The sequence below is a fragment of the Phyllobates terribilis genome, unplaced genomic scaffold (assembly GCF_046119375.1).
Source record: "Phyllobates terribilis strain yellow unplaced genomic scaffold, ASM4611937v1 Scaffold_8__6_contigs__length_399053987, whole genome shotgun sequence".
NCBI classification, from domain to species: domain Eukaryota; kingdom Metazoa; phylum Chordata; class Amphibia; order Anura; family Dendrobatidae; genus Phyllobates; species Phyllobates terribilis.
This window is the reverse complement of record NW_027362768.1, coordinates 321,982,208-321,998,429: the sequence shown is the minus strand read 5'-3', so window position 1 is coordinate 321,998,429 and position 16,222 is coordinate 321,982,208. Positions and strand designations below refer to the sequence as shown.

The window sequence follows — 16,222 nt, the reverse complement described above, 5'->3', positions numbered from 1 at the left end:
ACTAGGACCTGGCATTACAGGAGTCTTTACATCATTCAGCCTGGACCTCAGCCTCCTATCCACACAAACAGCTAATTGCATGGCATCCTGCAGAGTCTCAGGTGCAGGGAATGCAATTAGCAAATCCTTAACCCTTTCACTCAGACCAGCAAGAAATAGACACTTCAGAGCAGGATCATTCCATTTAACTTCAGAAGCCCATCTTCTAAAGTGTGTGCAATAATTTTCAACATCACCTGACCTCTAATTCAAACGCCTGAGTTCTGCCTCAGCAGATGAGATTTGATCAGGATCGTCATATAATAGCCCCATAGCAGAAAAAAATTCTTCTACCGACCTTAATCATGAATCATTAGGTTGGAGAGAAAAGGCCCACCCGTTTGGTTCATTGAGCAAAAGTGACATAATAAAACCAATGCGCTGTGATTCATTCCCAGAGGACCTTGGTCTCAAATGAAAATATAATAAACAAGCATTTTTAAAGGGAAAAAAATCTTGCTGTTTACCATAAAAAACATCAGGCAGTCCTACCTTGGGTTCCACAAAATGCGCTCCTGAACAGCTACTCACGTGTTGCTGGAGCTCGGCCACCTCCAGAGACAATCCCTGCAAGCGTTGAGCCAAATCCTGGACGGAAACCATACTGATCCCCGAACTTTCCTTTTAGTTTTTCGGGCTGGACTTACTGTTATGATCTGCAACATGTACTAAGGAAAGAAAGGGGAAAGCTGTCCCTACAGTAAGACTAAGCTGAATCCCTACGATGTAGCGGGCTGCCTGTTCCTTGCGCTTGACTTTTAGCGGAGATTAATCTGTGCTACAGTAAATTTATCACTTAAACATGAGCCATGTATGAGGGAGTCGTAGTCGTAGTCATGGAAATTGAGGAGTTGGAGGTTTGGCTTACTGACTCCACAGCCCTGGTCTCTTCAGGTCCGTTCAAGAATATGGCTCAGTTTTCACTTACGTCTCTTCAGGTCCGATCAAGAATATGGCTCACTCTTCACTGACGTCTCTCTTTTGATCCGATCAAGAATACGGCTCAGTCTTCACTGACGTCTCTTCAGATTCGATCAAGAATACGGCTCAGTTTTCACTTACGTCTCTTCAGGTCCGATCAAGAATACAGCTGGGCAACCTCTTAAAAGTTTTGGCCGTCAAAGAGCAGCTTTGACACCTACCGTTCCACTTCTTGGCAGATTGAGCAATTGTTTCTACAGAAGAAGGTACATGAAGGGCGGTAATGTCTGTTACTCATCGCTGGGGTAAACAGAGAGTTGCACCACTTTTATGCCAAACTTGGCAGCCTTTATTCTCTCCATTTAGGTACACTGTTCCCATTAACAGGGACATTTCGATCCTTTGCAGTCTTGCTGTGCTGTTTCACCACCACAAACATGTCCATTATAAATATAGCACAACCATCAAGACATTTTTTTTTTCCTTCATAGTCCCTTTGTCAATACACTTCCAAACTCTTCAGTTTTGCATTGAAACCTCTGAAATGTAGACCTTTATGCTTTTAATTTTAGGGGTGCAATAGTTTTTTTTTTTTTTAAATATTTGCTATATTTTGAAACCAAAGTTTTACCTAGTACGTGCGTAATAATGCATCGAAGAAAAAAATATATACTAAACCAAAAGTATCACCAAAATGAAAACTTTGTACAATGTAATACTGAGAAAAGCAGATTATAACATACAACGTGAGCATATGACAGAAAAGAAAAAAAGAAGGAAACCGCGCACCTCAGAGCTGTAGCGAGACTCGTCTCAAGGAGAAAAAAAAACAACAAGCATTTAAAATGGCGGCCGGTCCTGACAGGAATCCTTCTTCTCGGCTCTCATTGGTCAGTGAGGTCCGATCGCGCTCGCCTATTGGTCAACTCTCGTTCTCCCGCCTTTCGTGACGTTGCTGGGCAGAGTAGGGGAGGGAGGAGGAGAGGGGTTGGTGTAGTGCGGGAGCGCGGCACACGCGGGCACAGACGGCAGTGAGATGGCGTCCTGAGGGGAAGCTGAGGAGAATGCGGCGTCCTCTCACCAAGTTCTCCCCGCGCCATTAAGATTTGTGACAGAAGCAAGGACGAAGAAAACTTTGACGACGCTCCGTGTGTGTAATGTCCAACGGCGACAGAGAGAAAGAAGACGCTGAAACGATGGAAGAAGAGAAGCAGCTCAGTGCGGCTAATATGGACGTCGACGGGGGAGGCGGTGGAAATAACAGACAGGCAGCAGCAGCTGAAGACACAAGACTCTGTGACTCACAAAATGGCGAAGCTGAAGAGGACGAGGCGGCGGCGATGGCAGCTGCGGAAAGAGCGAGCTGCAAGAGGAGAAACAGCAGTGTTACCAGCGAACCGGCCAGCACGGAGGGCGTTAGAGGGGGTAGCACCCCCACAGAAGAGCCCCCCAGAAAGAGGTTTCAGATTCCTAAGAAGAGCAGAGAAAAGAAAGGTGGTCATCTTCTCCCTCCCTGTGTAGCTAGCATTCCTTATGTGAATGGTGTCCTGTTGCATGCCTATGAAGTAACCCATCACCTCGGCGCTATCCCGGGGGCCACACTGTAGGGCCAATGTAGGAGGAGAGACTGACTTGTATTACTAGCGCGGTAAAAAAAAAAAAAGTCTCTGTCCACTAGAGGGCGAGCGTGAGCTGAGCAACAGTTCCGTTGTAAAGGGGGCGTTGACAGTTGGACGGCTCCTCCCACGCTGTTGGGCCACACCCATGCGTTGTGCAGGGAACCAGAGATGACGCGTGGTTTTACTTTTTTATTGAGGACGTGTTTGGGATGTTATGCATTGCAGTTAGTGTGTAGTTTTTGGGGGTTCTCTTTTATATTGACACTTTTTCTAAAGGAAACCTGTCTCTGAATGGGCTTTCCTTATACGATTTGAGCGCTATAGATTGTGGTTCCATCCCACAGTAATAAAGATGGGAATTAGCTTACAGTATAATAGGGATTCTGGCTCTTCCACTAAGTCTGTAGTAGGCATATATATTTTTTAAGTTTCAAGTTTTTATTTTTTCAGTGTTTTAGTTGACACCTGTGATTTAGGGCCAGTGATTCAACCTGTTTAGGGGGGATTGGATAGATGCAATTCAAGGTTTAGCGTAAAGGGGGCGTTGTACGGATGTCCTTGTGGCAGGTTCCTGCTTGAGAATATATACACTTCTAATTATTTTGAGAACGTTGTTTTTTTGTGGGATCGGGTAAACTTTGGCATCCTCATACAGTTAGACTGTTCTAGGTTGGGGATTCAATGGCTTTTTGATTACTACTTTCTGGATTTACAGTATATTTCAAAGTTTGAGAAAATCTAAAATAAAAATGTTCACAACTTTTTTTTTTTTCTTTTTTTTTGAGGGAAAGTTTTAAACTTATTGCTGTTACTTTTTACAGTTCCACATTATGTTTCATTTCTGTTCTGGATTTTTTTTTTAAATTGGTGGGAAAAATGCAATGTAACTTGGTTTTGGCATTTTATATTTACAGAATTCACTTTTCAATATCATCTGTGGCTGTTAGCCATTTGGATGGTTGTAATTATATATACACATGGTTATCTCCCAACAGTGCCTTACTTTTGTACTTTTAAGTAATTACCATGGCTTCACATGATCTCGTCTTGTGTCATTAACGGTAAATAAAAGAAATCGCAGCTCAATAGTGTAACGTGATATATTTTTGAAGAGCCTTTGGGAATTCAAAGCTTCCATGGGAATACATTAACTGTACAGGATTGCCTTCCATTAGGTGGTGTAATTTACACATTGTAGTGTGTCATTTAAAAAAAAATATATATATATATATATATATATATATATATATATATATTTATTTATATGAAAAAGTTTGGGCACCCCTATTAATCTTAAGCTTATTGTTTTATAAAAATTGGTGTTTTTGCAACAGCTATTTCAGTTTGATATATGTAATAACTGTTGGACAAAGTAATGTTTCTGCCTTGAAATGAGGTTTATTGTACTAACAGAAAATGTGCAATCTGCATTCAAACAAAATTTGACAGGTGCATGAGTATGGGCACCTCACCAGAAAAGTGACATTAATATTTAGTAGATCCTCCTTTTGCAAAAATAACAGCCTCTAGTCGCTTCCTGTAGCTTTTAATGAGTTCCTGGATGAAGGTATTTTTGACCATTCCTCTTTACAAAACAATTCCAGTTCAGTTAAGTTTGATGGTGGCCGAGCATGGACAGCCCTCTTCAAATGATCCCACAGATGTTCAATGATATTCAGGTCTGGGGACTGGGATGGTCATTCCAGAACATTGTAATTGTTCCTCTGCATGAATGCCTGAGTAGATTTGGAGCGGCGTTTTGGATCATTGTCTTGCTGGAAGATCCATCCCCTGCGTAACTTCAACTTTGTCACTGATTCTTGAACATTATTGTCAAGAATCTGCTGATACTGAGTGGAATCCATGCGTCCCTCAACTTTAACAAGATTCCTGGTGCCGGCATTGGCCACACAGCCCCAAAGCATGATGGAACCTCCACCAAATTTTACTGTGGGTAGCAAGTGTTTTTCTTGGAATGCTGTGTTTTTTTGCCGCCATGCATAACGCCCTTTTGTATGACCAAACAACTCAATCTTGGTTTCATCAGTCCACAGGACCTTCTTCCAAAAATAAATTGGCTTCTCCAAATGTGCTTTTGCATACCTCAGCCGACTCTGTTTGTGGCGTGCTTGCAGAAACGGCTTCTTTCGCATCACTCTCCCATACAGCTTCTCCTTGTGCAAAGTGCGTTGTATAGTTGACCGATGCACAGTGACACCATCTCCAGCAAGTTGATGCTGCAGCTCTCTGGAGGTGGTCTGAGGATTGTCCTTGACTGATCTCACCATTCTTCTTCTCTGCCTTTCTGATGTTTTTCTTGGCCTGCCACTTCTGGCCTTAACAAGAACTGTCCCTGTGTTCTTCCATTTCCTTACTATGTTCCTCACAGTGGAAACTGACAGGTTAAATCTCTGAGACAGCTTTTTGTATCCTTCCCCTGAACAACTATGTTGAATAATCTTTGTTTTCAGATCATTTGACAGTTGTTTTGAGGAGCCCATGATGCCACTCTTCAGAGGAGATTCAAACAGGAGAACAACTTGCAAGTGGCCACTTTAAGTAGCTTTTCTCATGATTGCATACACCTGGCTATGAAGTTCAAAGCTCAATGAGGTTACAAAACCAAAAAAAGTGCTTTAGTAAGTCAGTAAAAAGTAGGTAGGAGTATTTAAAAACAAGAAAATGATAAGGGTGCCCATACTTATGCACCTGTCAAATTTAGTTTGAATGCAGATTGCACATTTTCTGTTAGTACAATAAACCTCATTTCAAGGCAGAAACATTACTGTGTCCAACAGTTATTACATATGTCAAACTGAAATAGCTGTTGCAAAAACAACAATTTTTATAAAACATTAAGCTTAAGATTAATAGGGGTGCCCAAACTTTTTCAGTTAACTGTATATCCTATATTTTTGATTCAAAACACAAAAAGTAGAATTTGCGTTCTCAGGAAAAGCGCAAGGAGTGGATGATAGTTTGGCTCCACCCATGAGGTTCTGTTAAAATCTACCCAATGCACAAATTCTTGTAGATGCTATGCAAGATTATTATTTATTATTATAGCGCCATTTATTCCATGGCGCTTTACATGTGAAAAAAGGGGTATAATACAAGAACAATTGCAATAATCTTGAACACAATGTGACAGCGACTGGTACAGGAGGAGCGAGGACCCTGCCCGCGAGGGCTCAAAATCTATGGATGCTTCATCGTGTGCACGTCCTTTTAAATTCCATAGATGCATAGCCATTGGGATATATTTAATCTCTAGCAATAAATGGCCATACAAGTCAAATTTAGTCTTTATTTTTTTCTCTGAAGTGAGATAGGCCTGCGATTTACTTTTCCCGTTTGTAGTTTTTTTTTTTTTTTTTGGGGGGGGGGGGAGGGGAAATCATTAATAACTGATCCTTTGTTCTTGGGGGAAATTAACCAGCGCCGGAGGTGCCTAGCAGTGGTTTAGTTTCCTTCCCCTCATTCAGTACACATGCATGCTCCTCGAAACTGATAGTACTTGTGTATGTGGCGGTCAGGAGGAAAGGCTGACGGCAAAACGAGCGGTTTAGAGTCAATGATTAGCGTTATTCATGGAAATAAAAAATAGTCCTGCACTTTTTAAGATTTTGGTTGGTTCCACTCATTGGTATATGACCATTTTTGATTTTAATGGTATACTATGACAAGTTATAAAACATATCCTGGTATATTTCATGTCAGACCTATGAATTGTGAGAAGAATGGGGATATAAAATGGAGCAGGGATATAAAATAGAACAATTCTATACAAATTTGATTAAAATGAGCATGATTTTTGTTAAAAAAAAATTTTTTTTTACTAAACCTTTTAATGTATAAATCTTGATGTTTTTTGGTGTCTTAATAGATCTGAAGCTTAAAAAAAAAAATTGGCTAGGAGACTAGGTTTCTCTCCTGTTTAGAGCTGTGCATGGAAATCTGACTTACTCTGTTCACTAATTTGCAGACCTAGGTAACCTAAAGCCATGCTTAACAGCTTGATCTCAGATGGCCTTCTGTTGCGTAAAAATGTTACAATTGTAAGAGATTTTCACATTTATGCTAAAATAGTGTGGTCCCCGGAGGATGCATGCCAATTCACGTTGGAAGTCAATAAGTTTAAATTATTGTCCGCGATTGCACAATACCATTGTCTTTTTGCTGCTCTTAATTTTGCCATTTCATATATTTTCTTGGTGTTTAAAGCAGTGTCTTAATTTTAAGTAAACGCTAAAATTAAATATCACTCTTTTGTAAATGTTCTTTTTACAGATTTTCATGCTGTCTCTTTAATTCTAAGTAAAGCATAATAAAATTTTTGCACCATTGTTTTGTTTATGCGTTTTTGTTTTAATAAAACCACGATAATGACTTGACAATTCAAAAAGGTACACAACATATCTTGGAAGAAACTTTAAAAAATCTTTTTTTTGTTCATCTTTTAGCTCTTCAGCCAATTAACTCTGGCTCACGGGATTTTGAGGAGGTACTGAAAATTCTACATTCGTCATACTTGGATGCAAATTCAAAGATGCATTTTACGTACCAGTCTGCTCGAATGGTTCACAACGAATTCTTGGAGAAAGAGGTCAGTGAGAGTAAATTGGTCATCTGACTGATCACCTGTGCTTTGTAGAACCTTTTTGTTCTGGCACGTTACTCTTTAATCACTATTGTTCTTTTGGAAGACTGCGTTAAAAAAAAAAAGAAACGCCTCAAAGGCTTTGGATTTAACCTGCTTTAAAGAAACCAGTAAAGTACCTCTCGGAAAGTGAAATATGTACCCCTTTTTTTTAAATCAAGACAGTGGCATCCTACTTGGCACATAGTAATGTTCACTTGTTTTGTGTGCTTACTTTACTACTTAGGATGAGGAACGTCTGATTTTTTTTTTCTACCAATCCTTTCCCAAATTCCATACGTCTTTTTTTCTTTTGTTTTTTTCCTTAGTTTACTGAAAAAAGAAGACAATTGAAATTTGAGAGTCGATCAGATAAAGAACTTGTCGAATCTTACGCTTTTCTTTTGGTTGATGAAGATCAGGTAAGGAAATCAAATGCGGTTGATTGTTCATGAAGTCCTTTATTTTAGCGAAGTATACGCTGAAGAAAACGTTTGCTGGTATAGAGGCTTGTCTATACTATTTTCACAGCCCTTTAAAACTATCACGAAAATTCGGTTCTAATATAGATGAACTGCTATCTTGCGCTAAAATGTCAGTTTTGAGGATTTGGCTGCCTCCTTGCGTTTCTTGCAATTATACGTTGTTCGGAGTCTGTTTGGTCAGATTAATGATGGCCTATAGCCGATAAAAATAGAACCTTGAATATGAAAGCTCGGATAATGCTTGCAATATTTTTTTCAGTGATTCTCTGATGTAAGTCAGGGTTTAGATGATTGGACAATGTTCCCACCACTATCTACTTGCATTTTATTTTATTCTTTTAATTTCTCAGTTTTCTAGCAGTTTTAGATCTCACAGCATATCTTTTGCTACCCGCATTAGGTGTTTTTCTGGACAAAATTGACTTTGTTTTAGTCAGCTACTGTTTAGTATTTTTATGTGCATTGATGGAAATCTGGTGGCACACGTTCAAATTGCAGTATTCACATGAAAAGACTAAGTCCATATCTGGTTTTTGAAGGATTTTATTGCTTAAAGAGTAGTGAATATACGGTTTGGACATTCTCTCACCAACTCTAACGGAAAGAAACATGAAATCTCCTAAACCACCAAGGATTCTGGTAAAATAAAAAAATAAAGTGGAAAGATATGCACCTAGGACTTTCTTCCATTTGTGAAAAGATATCATGAAGTGAAAACATACTGCAGCTTTTCTTGGCACCTAGAAATATGTGAGAAATCCTTTGGAAGGACATCAAGCATCTTGTGGTTTGGATAGTTTAAAGTGGCATCAATCCTACAGGAAGTTGCAACAAATTAAAAGTGCATGCAAGCTTTGAGCTGCTTGCTGATTTTCTAAATGAGCATTGCACCTCAGCTGAGAACTTTTTGTTCTTTTGTAATCCAGTTTATGTAGGAATGCAATTTTCAGGATGTGGGTTGAACTTCCTTTAGGCTTTCAGAATGTTTTATAATTGTGTTGGCAAGTCTCAGAATGCTTTGTCCCAACATGACTCGATTGGGAGGGTGGGGGGGAAACAAAACTTAATTCCCTGCAAAATCTGTTACCTGGTTTAGTCTTAGCCATACAGTCAGACATTTGCTGAACAACTTGTGAATCATAGAATCATAGAATGGTAGAGTTGGAAGGGACCTCCTGGGTCATCTGGTCCAACCCCCTGCTCAAAGCAGGATTCACTAAATCATCTCAGACAGATGTCTGTCCAGCCTCTGTTTGAAGACGTCCATTGAAGGGGAACTCACCACCTCTCGTGGCAGCCTGTTCCACTCATTAATCACCCTAACTGTCAAAAAGTTTTTTCTAATATCTAATCTGTGTCTCCTCCCATTCAGTTTCATCCCATTGCTTCTAGTCTTTCCTTGTGCAAATGAGAATAAAGATGATCCTTCTACAATGTGACAGCCCTTGACATATTTGTAGACAGCTATTAAGTCTGTCTGTAAAAGTTATTTTAGACTACAATGCCATATATTTTCTTCTGAATGGATGCAAAGCCATTGTTCACCTTGGAGGATGTTTCTGCGGCAGTACCTGATGCCTGTTTCACAAAAAGACAACTGAGAGTTTCTAGTGCATGACCAGTTTTATTTTTACTAGAAATATTGCTTTAGATGTTGCTGACGTTATTACACAGTGCAGTTTAATAAAGCCTACAGATCTATGAACTTTAGCTGCCGAAATGCTTAAAATAGCTGTCAGCTTACCCTCCCCTCCTCGTTCACATGTATGCTCAGCTCAAAAGGGAGATCGACTGCCGGTCACCTCTTGTGAAATACATCATGCTTGACCCCTTTCTCAGAGTATCCGACTAGCCTATACATATTAGATGGTCTGTTGGTTTAGGTGAAATCTGTGAGTTTGGACAATGTTACTCTAATCTGTATGGAGTTTTTTTTTCCTTCGAAACAAGAAATTAAATTACTCACAAATCATATACAGTGGTGGCCAAAAGTATTGGCACCCCTGCAATTCTGTCAGATAATACTCAGTTTCTTCCTGAAAATGATTACAATCACAAATTCTTTGGTATTATTATCTTCATTTAATTTGTCTTCACTGAAAAAACACAAAAAGAATTGTCCTAAAGCCAAATTGGATATAATTCCACACCAAACCTAAAAAAGGGGGTGGACAAAAGTATTGGCACTGTTTGAAAAATCATGTGATGCTTCTCTAATTTGTGTAATTAACAGCACCTGTAACTTACCTGTGGCACCTAACAGGTGTTGGCAATAACTAAATCACACTTGCAGCCAGTTAACATGGATTAAAGTTGACTCAACCTCTGTCCTGTGTCCTTGTGTGTACCACATTGAGCATGGGGAAAAGAAAGAAGACCAAAGAACTGTCTGAGGACTTGAGAAACCAAATTGTGAGGAAGCATGAGCAATCTCAATGCTACAAGTCCATCTCCAAAGACCTGAATGTTCCTGTGTCTTCCGTGCGCAGTGTCATCAAGAAGTTTAAAGCCCATGGCACTGTGGCTAACCTCCCTAGATGTGGACGGAAAAGAAAAATTGACGAGAGATTTCAACGCAAGATTGTGCGGATGGTGGATAAAGAACCTCAACTAAAATCCAAACAAGTTCAAGCTGCCCTGCAGTCCGAGGGTACAACAGTGTCAACCCGTACTATCCGTCGGCGTCTGAATGAAAAGGGACTGTATGGTAGGATACCCAGGAAGACCCCACTTCTTACCCCGAGACATAAAAAAGCCAGGCTGGAGTTTGCCAAAACTTACCTGAGAAAGCCTAAAACGTTTTGGAAGAATGTTCTCTGGTCAGATGAGACAAAAGTAGAGCTTTTTTGGAAAAAACATCAACATAGTGTACAGGGAAAAAAGAGGCATTCAAAGAAAAGAACACGGTCCCTACAGTCAAACATGGCGGAGGTTCCCTGATGTTTTGGGGTTGCTTTGCTGCCTCTGGCACTGGACTGCTTGACCGTGTGCATGGCATTATGAAGTCTGAAGACTACCAACAAATTTGGCAGCATAATGTAGGGCCCAGTGTGAGAAAGCTGGGTCTCCCTCAGAGGTCATGGGTCTTCCAGCAGGACAATGACCCAAAACACACTTCCAAAAGCACTATAAAATGGTTTGAGAGAAAGCACTGGAGACTTCTAAGGTGGCCAGCAATGAGTCCAGACCTGAATCCCATAAAACACCTGTGGAGAGATCTCAAAATGGCAGTTTAGAGAAGGCACCCTTCAAATATCAGGGACCCTTCAAATATCAGGGACCTGGAGCAGTTTGCCAAAGACGAATGGTCTACAATTCCAGCAGAGCATTGTAAGAAACTCATTGATGGTTACCGGAAGCGGTTGTTCGCAGTTATTTTGGCTAAAGGTTGTGCAACCAAGTATTAGGCTGAGGGTGCCAATACTTTTGTCTGGCCCATTTTTGGAGTTTTGTGTGAAATGATCAATGATTAGATTTTTTGCTTCATTCTCTTTTGTGTTTTTTCCTTGCAAGCAAATTAAATGAAGAGAATAATACCAAAGAATTTGTGATTGCAATCATTTTCACGAAGAAACTGAGTATTATCTGACAGAATTGCAGGGGTGCCAATACTTTTGGCCACCACTGTATGCATACACTGTGATAAAATTTAATACATGAATTCCACTAATGCGACACATGACAAAAAAAAAGTGAGGCCCTTGGTTAACTTGGTGTATACATTTTTCATAAAATATCGACCAGCATCAAGGTGACGTCAAATGGATGGACCATGACCTCTTGTGTGCTCACCAAGGCCTCAATATGAGCTTAGGAAAGAGGTTTAACTTAGAGGTAAGGCGGAACCTGTCTTGGGAAACATGAGTCAATAAAGGGCATGTGTTACTCAACAATCAAAAGCAATGGAAAGCACCAGAAGCATACCATCTATAATGAAAGAAAATATCTAAACAGATTGTTAATGAAGGATAGAAAATATAAAAGCAATACAAACTCCTACAAAGGTTGAGAATACACTCCAATACAGATAAAAACTACATTCGATAGTCAACTGTGCTCTCATTCAACTGGCAACTCTCCATAAAAAAAAACAAGTGTTCATGTGTTTTCAACAGGAAAAGGGAAGTAAGCCGCTATCTTGCAGGAGAACAAAAATATTGGGAGTTTCAAATTCACACTAGTTGATTCTTCCTACTCTTCCCCAATATCTGTTGGTTGAATAGTTGGGAGGCCGCCATACACATCAGGTGGTCAAACTGTTCTACCAAATGGCTGGCTCTATGACTTAAATGTGGGTCTTGGATTGGAACTTCGCCTTCATCAATTTTTGCATTAATTAATACTACAATTGAATGTGAAACTTACTGTAGTAATAATATCATCAGGGACTTTTTTTTTCCCCTGACCATCTCATTAACTCAAAAAAACTGCTTAAAACGGTCTTGCTCAAATGCAGGCCTGCCCGCACAATGAGATGTTGAATTGTGCGCAATATGTTGAAATGTATGGGAAGGGAGTAGTGAGTATCAGAGTGAAAGGCAAGGAAAAAAAGATTGTGCAGATTTCAACAACCTTATCCAGTTCTGGATTCACATCTGCACAGTTCCAGCTCATGACTGCTACATAATTTCCTCCACGCTGCTGCTTTCGTTTGTATTGCTTAAGGAAAAAAAGCAAAAATCCCTTCTTCTGTGTCTTTTAGTGTATGGGAGACATCAGAGCAATGTCTCCTCCTAACAGTTCAGTCAATTTCAGGATAAAACTGGTGAAAAAATGCAGTATACAAATCTTACAATGACCAGAAATCGTGCTAATCGTCCTGCACATAGTGGCTTATTCTGAAAAGTTACGTGAAAGTATACTTCCCCTTTAAAGTTCCAAATGAATGGAAGTACTTTTTCTGAGAAATCTGCTTCTTTCTCCACTTACAAATCGATTTTATTCTGCTCAGCCCTGAATCCTAACATAAAAAAACAAGCCAAAAGCTAAAGACTGTAAGCTCTGGAAGGTGGAGCAGAGCGAGCCTCGGCAGAGAGACCTATTGTGCTGCTGCTTTCTAGTAGTGTTTTGCCTCACGCCAGTGTTTGGGTTCACAGCTACACTGCTCAGTACTACCGTATAATATCCTCCATGCTGCCGCCTCTTCTGAATATGTGCTACATAGACACAGGAGAGCAGGAATCCCTCTGCCAGTGTGCGGTGTTCAGGAGTTAACTCAGAAATAACTGAAAATTATAGCAAAAAATGGTGAAAAATGCAAGATATAGGTCGCATATGACGTCTTGTTTTGAAAAGTTATCTGAAATGGGTGCACTTGAAATGACCCGTATAGGTTGGTTGGAGGTCTAACAGCAGTCTGTGGTTTTAATATGCAGTTCCCCTTTTCTTTGATTTCATCACTACTGTGATGCCAAACTCCTTCTGATGGACATGCTTTTAATTCTAGGTGCAAACGATAAGTGAGAAAGGGTTACAAGTGGGAAATTCCAAATTAACCACACTTGGCAAGTCCTCAATGGGTAAGTTACTGGAATTTTTAATTTTTTATTTTAGGAGACTTTAGTGAACCGTAAATAAGTTTACCTCCCCACCCGCACCAATCAATGGATTTTAGCTGTGGCCTCCCCTTGAGACTATACAGATGAATAGAAGTGTGATTTTCAGACTCTTATTCAATAAGTTTTGTGCCAAAAGGTCTGCTATCCTTCAAGGCGAATATCCATGAATCCTTTTTTGAGGCCTTGGGCTTTCTCTTTTAGGTTTTGAGTAACATTAGACCTAAATTTTGCTCAAGCGGAAATAATTTGTTTTTGTGTTTGTTTTGATTTTTTTTTTTTTTTTTTACCTCTAGGTGTGTACCTGTCTAAGTGCGCTGATTTATTGCAGGTCAATCCTTTAGAAGTAGGAGCAACAGGATGTATTCTCATATTTAAAGTAATAAAGGTAACGTTAATTGAATGGCACAAACTATATTTATTCATTTTTTTTATATGCTGTCATTAAAAAGTGAGAATAACCTGGATCTCGCCATCACCCTTTAGAAGGAAGGGATTGCTATGTTTTGAGAGCGACTTGCCATCTCTTAGCAGTTTTACATGGAAATTACTTCATTTTTGACATTCTCAATACAAATTCCCCAATATAATTTAATCTGGTTTATGTTTCGTTATTTTTCATAGGGAAAAATGAAAGCAGTTTATGATAACTTTAGGAATAACCAGGAGTCTTTTTCTGGCGCTACCATTCTGGATCCAGCGCCTAAACATGAGTGTCATGTGTTAAAGAACATGAATGCGGTCACAACCCTGCTGTCTTACAGGGCATTTGAGCGTTCCCAGGTACCATTTTATCTGTATATATGTGCACTTGCTGATTAAAATCCCAGCCTTCAATAAATTTCAACATATTAGACTGAATTATAATTATAAAGGAAAGACCTGTTCTGCTTTTTGATATAGTCCATATTAAAGCACCTTTAAAAAAAAAAAAAAAAAGATAGCTATAAATCACATTGAACACCATTCTTATCCTGTTGTGCTCCATCAATATCAGTCTTCATCTTATAATAAAATCTTTTGAATTGTGTATATGTAATGTAAAAATAAAAACATAATCTTCAGTTGTCTAAAATAATTTCCCTGTCTTTAGTATTATTTCTATGAGTATGGATTTGATGAAATTCTCAAGAGACCTCGCCACGTGTGTCCATACGCTGTTGTGTCATTTTTATACAAGACCGGTCAGAAACCAACCAGAAGACCATCTTCACCTCTGCCAGGGTTAGTAGTTTATCTCCATTTTGTTTCCTGTTTACCAATTAATAACAAAAATGTTATTCACCATGGACAATATGCATCCAGACCTCAATGCAATGGACCTTATTCTTTTGATGCAGGGAACCGCATGAAATTAGAGCTCTTTTCTTCAATGTCTTAAGGGGCGGGGAAGCAGACCGTGGAAGCTGAACATTTGATTTTGGTCTTCATCACCTTACGCGTGTGATATGTGAACGTTAGATCACATATTACACCACCTAACCGATCAGGGCATACATACCCTTTGTAACAAAAGGGGTTTTCCATACTAAAGGGCTGAGAAAATAGGCAGGCTCAACTAGTTACCGCCCTGAGCCTAACCAGGACACTTATCGGCTCTGAACCGGATGTTTTCCATCACTGAAGATTGTGAATTTAAGTTGCACCAAGCACTTACACCCAACATGAACACACTTTAATAAAGATTGTACATTTTACACTATCCCTTATCTCAGTCCTTACCGGAACTTCTCCTATGACCGCTTCTTTATTAATACCAGGTGCTTCCAGCCCTTTCTTTGAGTAAACACTAGAGATGAGCAATTCAGTTTGCACTGCCCTGGTCCTGCTTCCATTGTGGTGGTCTTTGGCAGCTGATCTTTACTTCCTCCAGCATTATGAGCACCTCTGGTGCTCCGCAACTTCATGATGTCACCCTGTCTAGTTGGCACCCAAGATGCTGGATTAAAGATGCCAGGCACTGAATTGAAGAGCCGGCTGCCGCAGAGGACCATACTAGATGCCGGACCAGGAAAGTGCTCATCTTTAGTAAATACTATTTTCTTCCCTTTGTGTCATTCGTGTACCATTTCTTCAACACTGTCAGTACTTATTCGCAAGGTCTAGGGTCAAGCCCCATTAACCAGGGTAATAATGCTTAGTTGTCAGTTTTATTTCATATATTGTCTTAGAGCAGGGGTGGGGAATCTTTTGGATATTTACACCATCCTTTTGGGGGTAGTACAAATTGCGCTCTTACTCCACTCACAAAGTAAGGATGTAATCTTTCATTGCATGCGCTTCAGCATTCAGTAGTGAACACTGTGTGTGCATGCTCACAGAGCAAGAAGAAATTAATGGGCCGGCCGCTAGCAAAATACAGCTGCTGGTCCAAGCACTGCGGTCCCCGGGAATCTGCCTGGGGGCCAGATCAAAGGTCAGCAAGGGTTGGAAATTGCCTGGGGGTCTGAGGTTCCCCACCCCTGTCTTGGAATAATAGGAACTGCATAGCATAGAGTGCTAAGGAAGAGGCTCTATGGTGGTTCACAGAGCTGACTTTCTTTTCTTACTTCATTGGCCTTTTCAGATTAGGTTTAGGGATTGACAATTGTGGGTTACTGAAGTATAGGGGAGGATAAGGAATTCCCAATCACATGTTGTCACATATGGTCCGGGCACAATGAATTTGCAACAGGATACTGCATAACAGTCATCCGCTTTACTTATAAAACACTGAAAGCACTGCCAGGGACAAAGGTGGTTTGTTGCTTAGGTATGTCCCCTCCCACTCAGCTAGACTGACAGGTCTCGCCCTATACACACATACGGAGACCTGCCAGTCTAGCTGGGCTAGAAGAAGCTGGTAGGGACCTGCCTAATGGACTCCCGGCCATGTCTTTACCGATGTTCTTGTACTGAAAAGTCGTACCCTCATTCTTTACGTTCTTGCAGTTTTATTAAAAATACTTTTAGTTTTGGTTATAG

The 16,222-nt window shown here is 40.0% G+C and overlaps 1 protein-coding gene and 1 long non-coding RNA gene across 7 annotated transcripts in view; one reads left to right on the top strand and one right to left on the bottom strand.

Annotated features, from left to right (window-relative positions):
- LOC141157398 (uncharacterized) overlaps positions 1-1,825 on the bottom strand; it is an 88,468-nt gene extending 86,643 nt beyond the window's left edge. The window contains exon 1 of the long non-coding RNA XR_012247791.1: positions 1,750-1,825. This is a non-coding gene — a long non-coding RNA (uncharacterized lncRNA). The remainder of the gene's footprint in view (positions 1-1,749) is intronic.
- Positions 1,826-1,913: 88 nt separating this feature from the next.
- Positions 1,914-16,222, top strand: part of TASOR (transcription activation suppressor) — an 84,846-nt gene continuing 70,537 nt past the window's right edge. For all 6 annotated transcript variants that reach the window (XM_073644604.1, XM_073644605.1, XM_073644602.1 and 3 more), the window contains exons 1-7: positions 1,914-2,454; positions 7,043-7,185; positions 7,548-7,640; positions 13,150-13,222; positions 13,555-13,646; positions 13,883-14,041; positions 14,352-14,482. In XM_073644604.1, the coding sequence (XP_073500705.1) occupies positions 2,118-2,454; positions 7,043-7,185; positions 7,548-7,640; positions 13,150-13,222; positions 13,555-13,646; positions 13,883-14,041; positions 14,352-14,482 (1,028 nt within the window). In that variant the 5' untranslated portion in view covers positions 1,914-2,117. The remainder of the gene's footprint in view (positions 2,455-7,042; positions 7,186-7,547; positions 7,641-13,149; positions 13,223-13,554; positions 13,647-13,882; positions 14,042-14,351; positions 14,483-16,222) is intronic.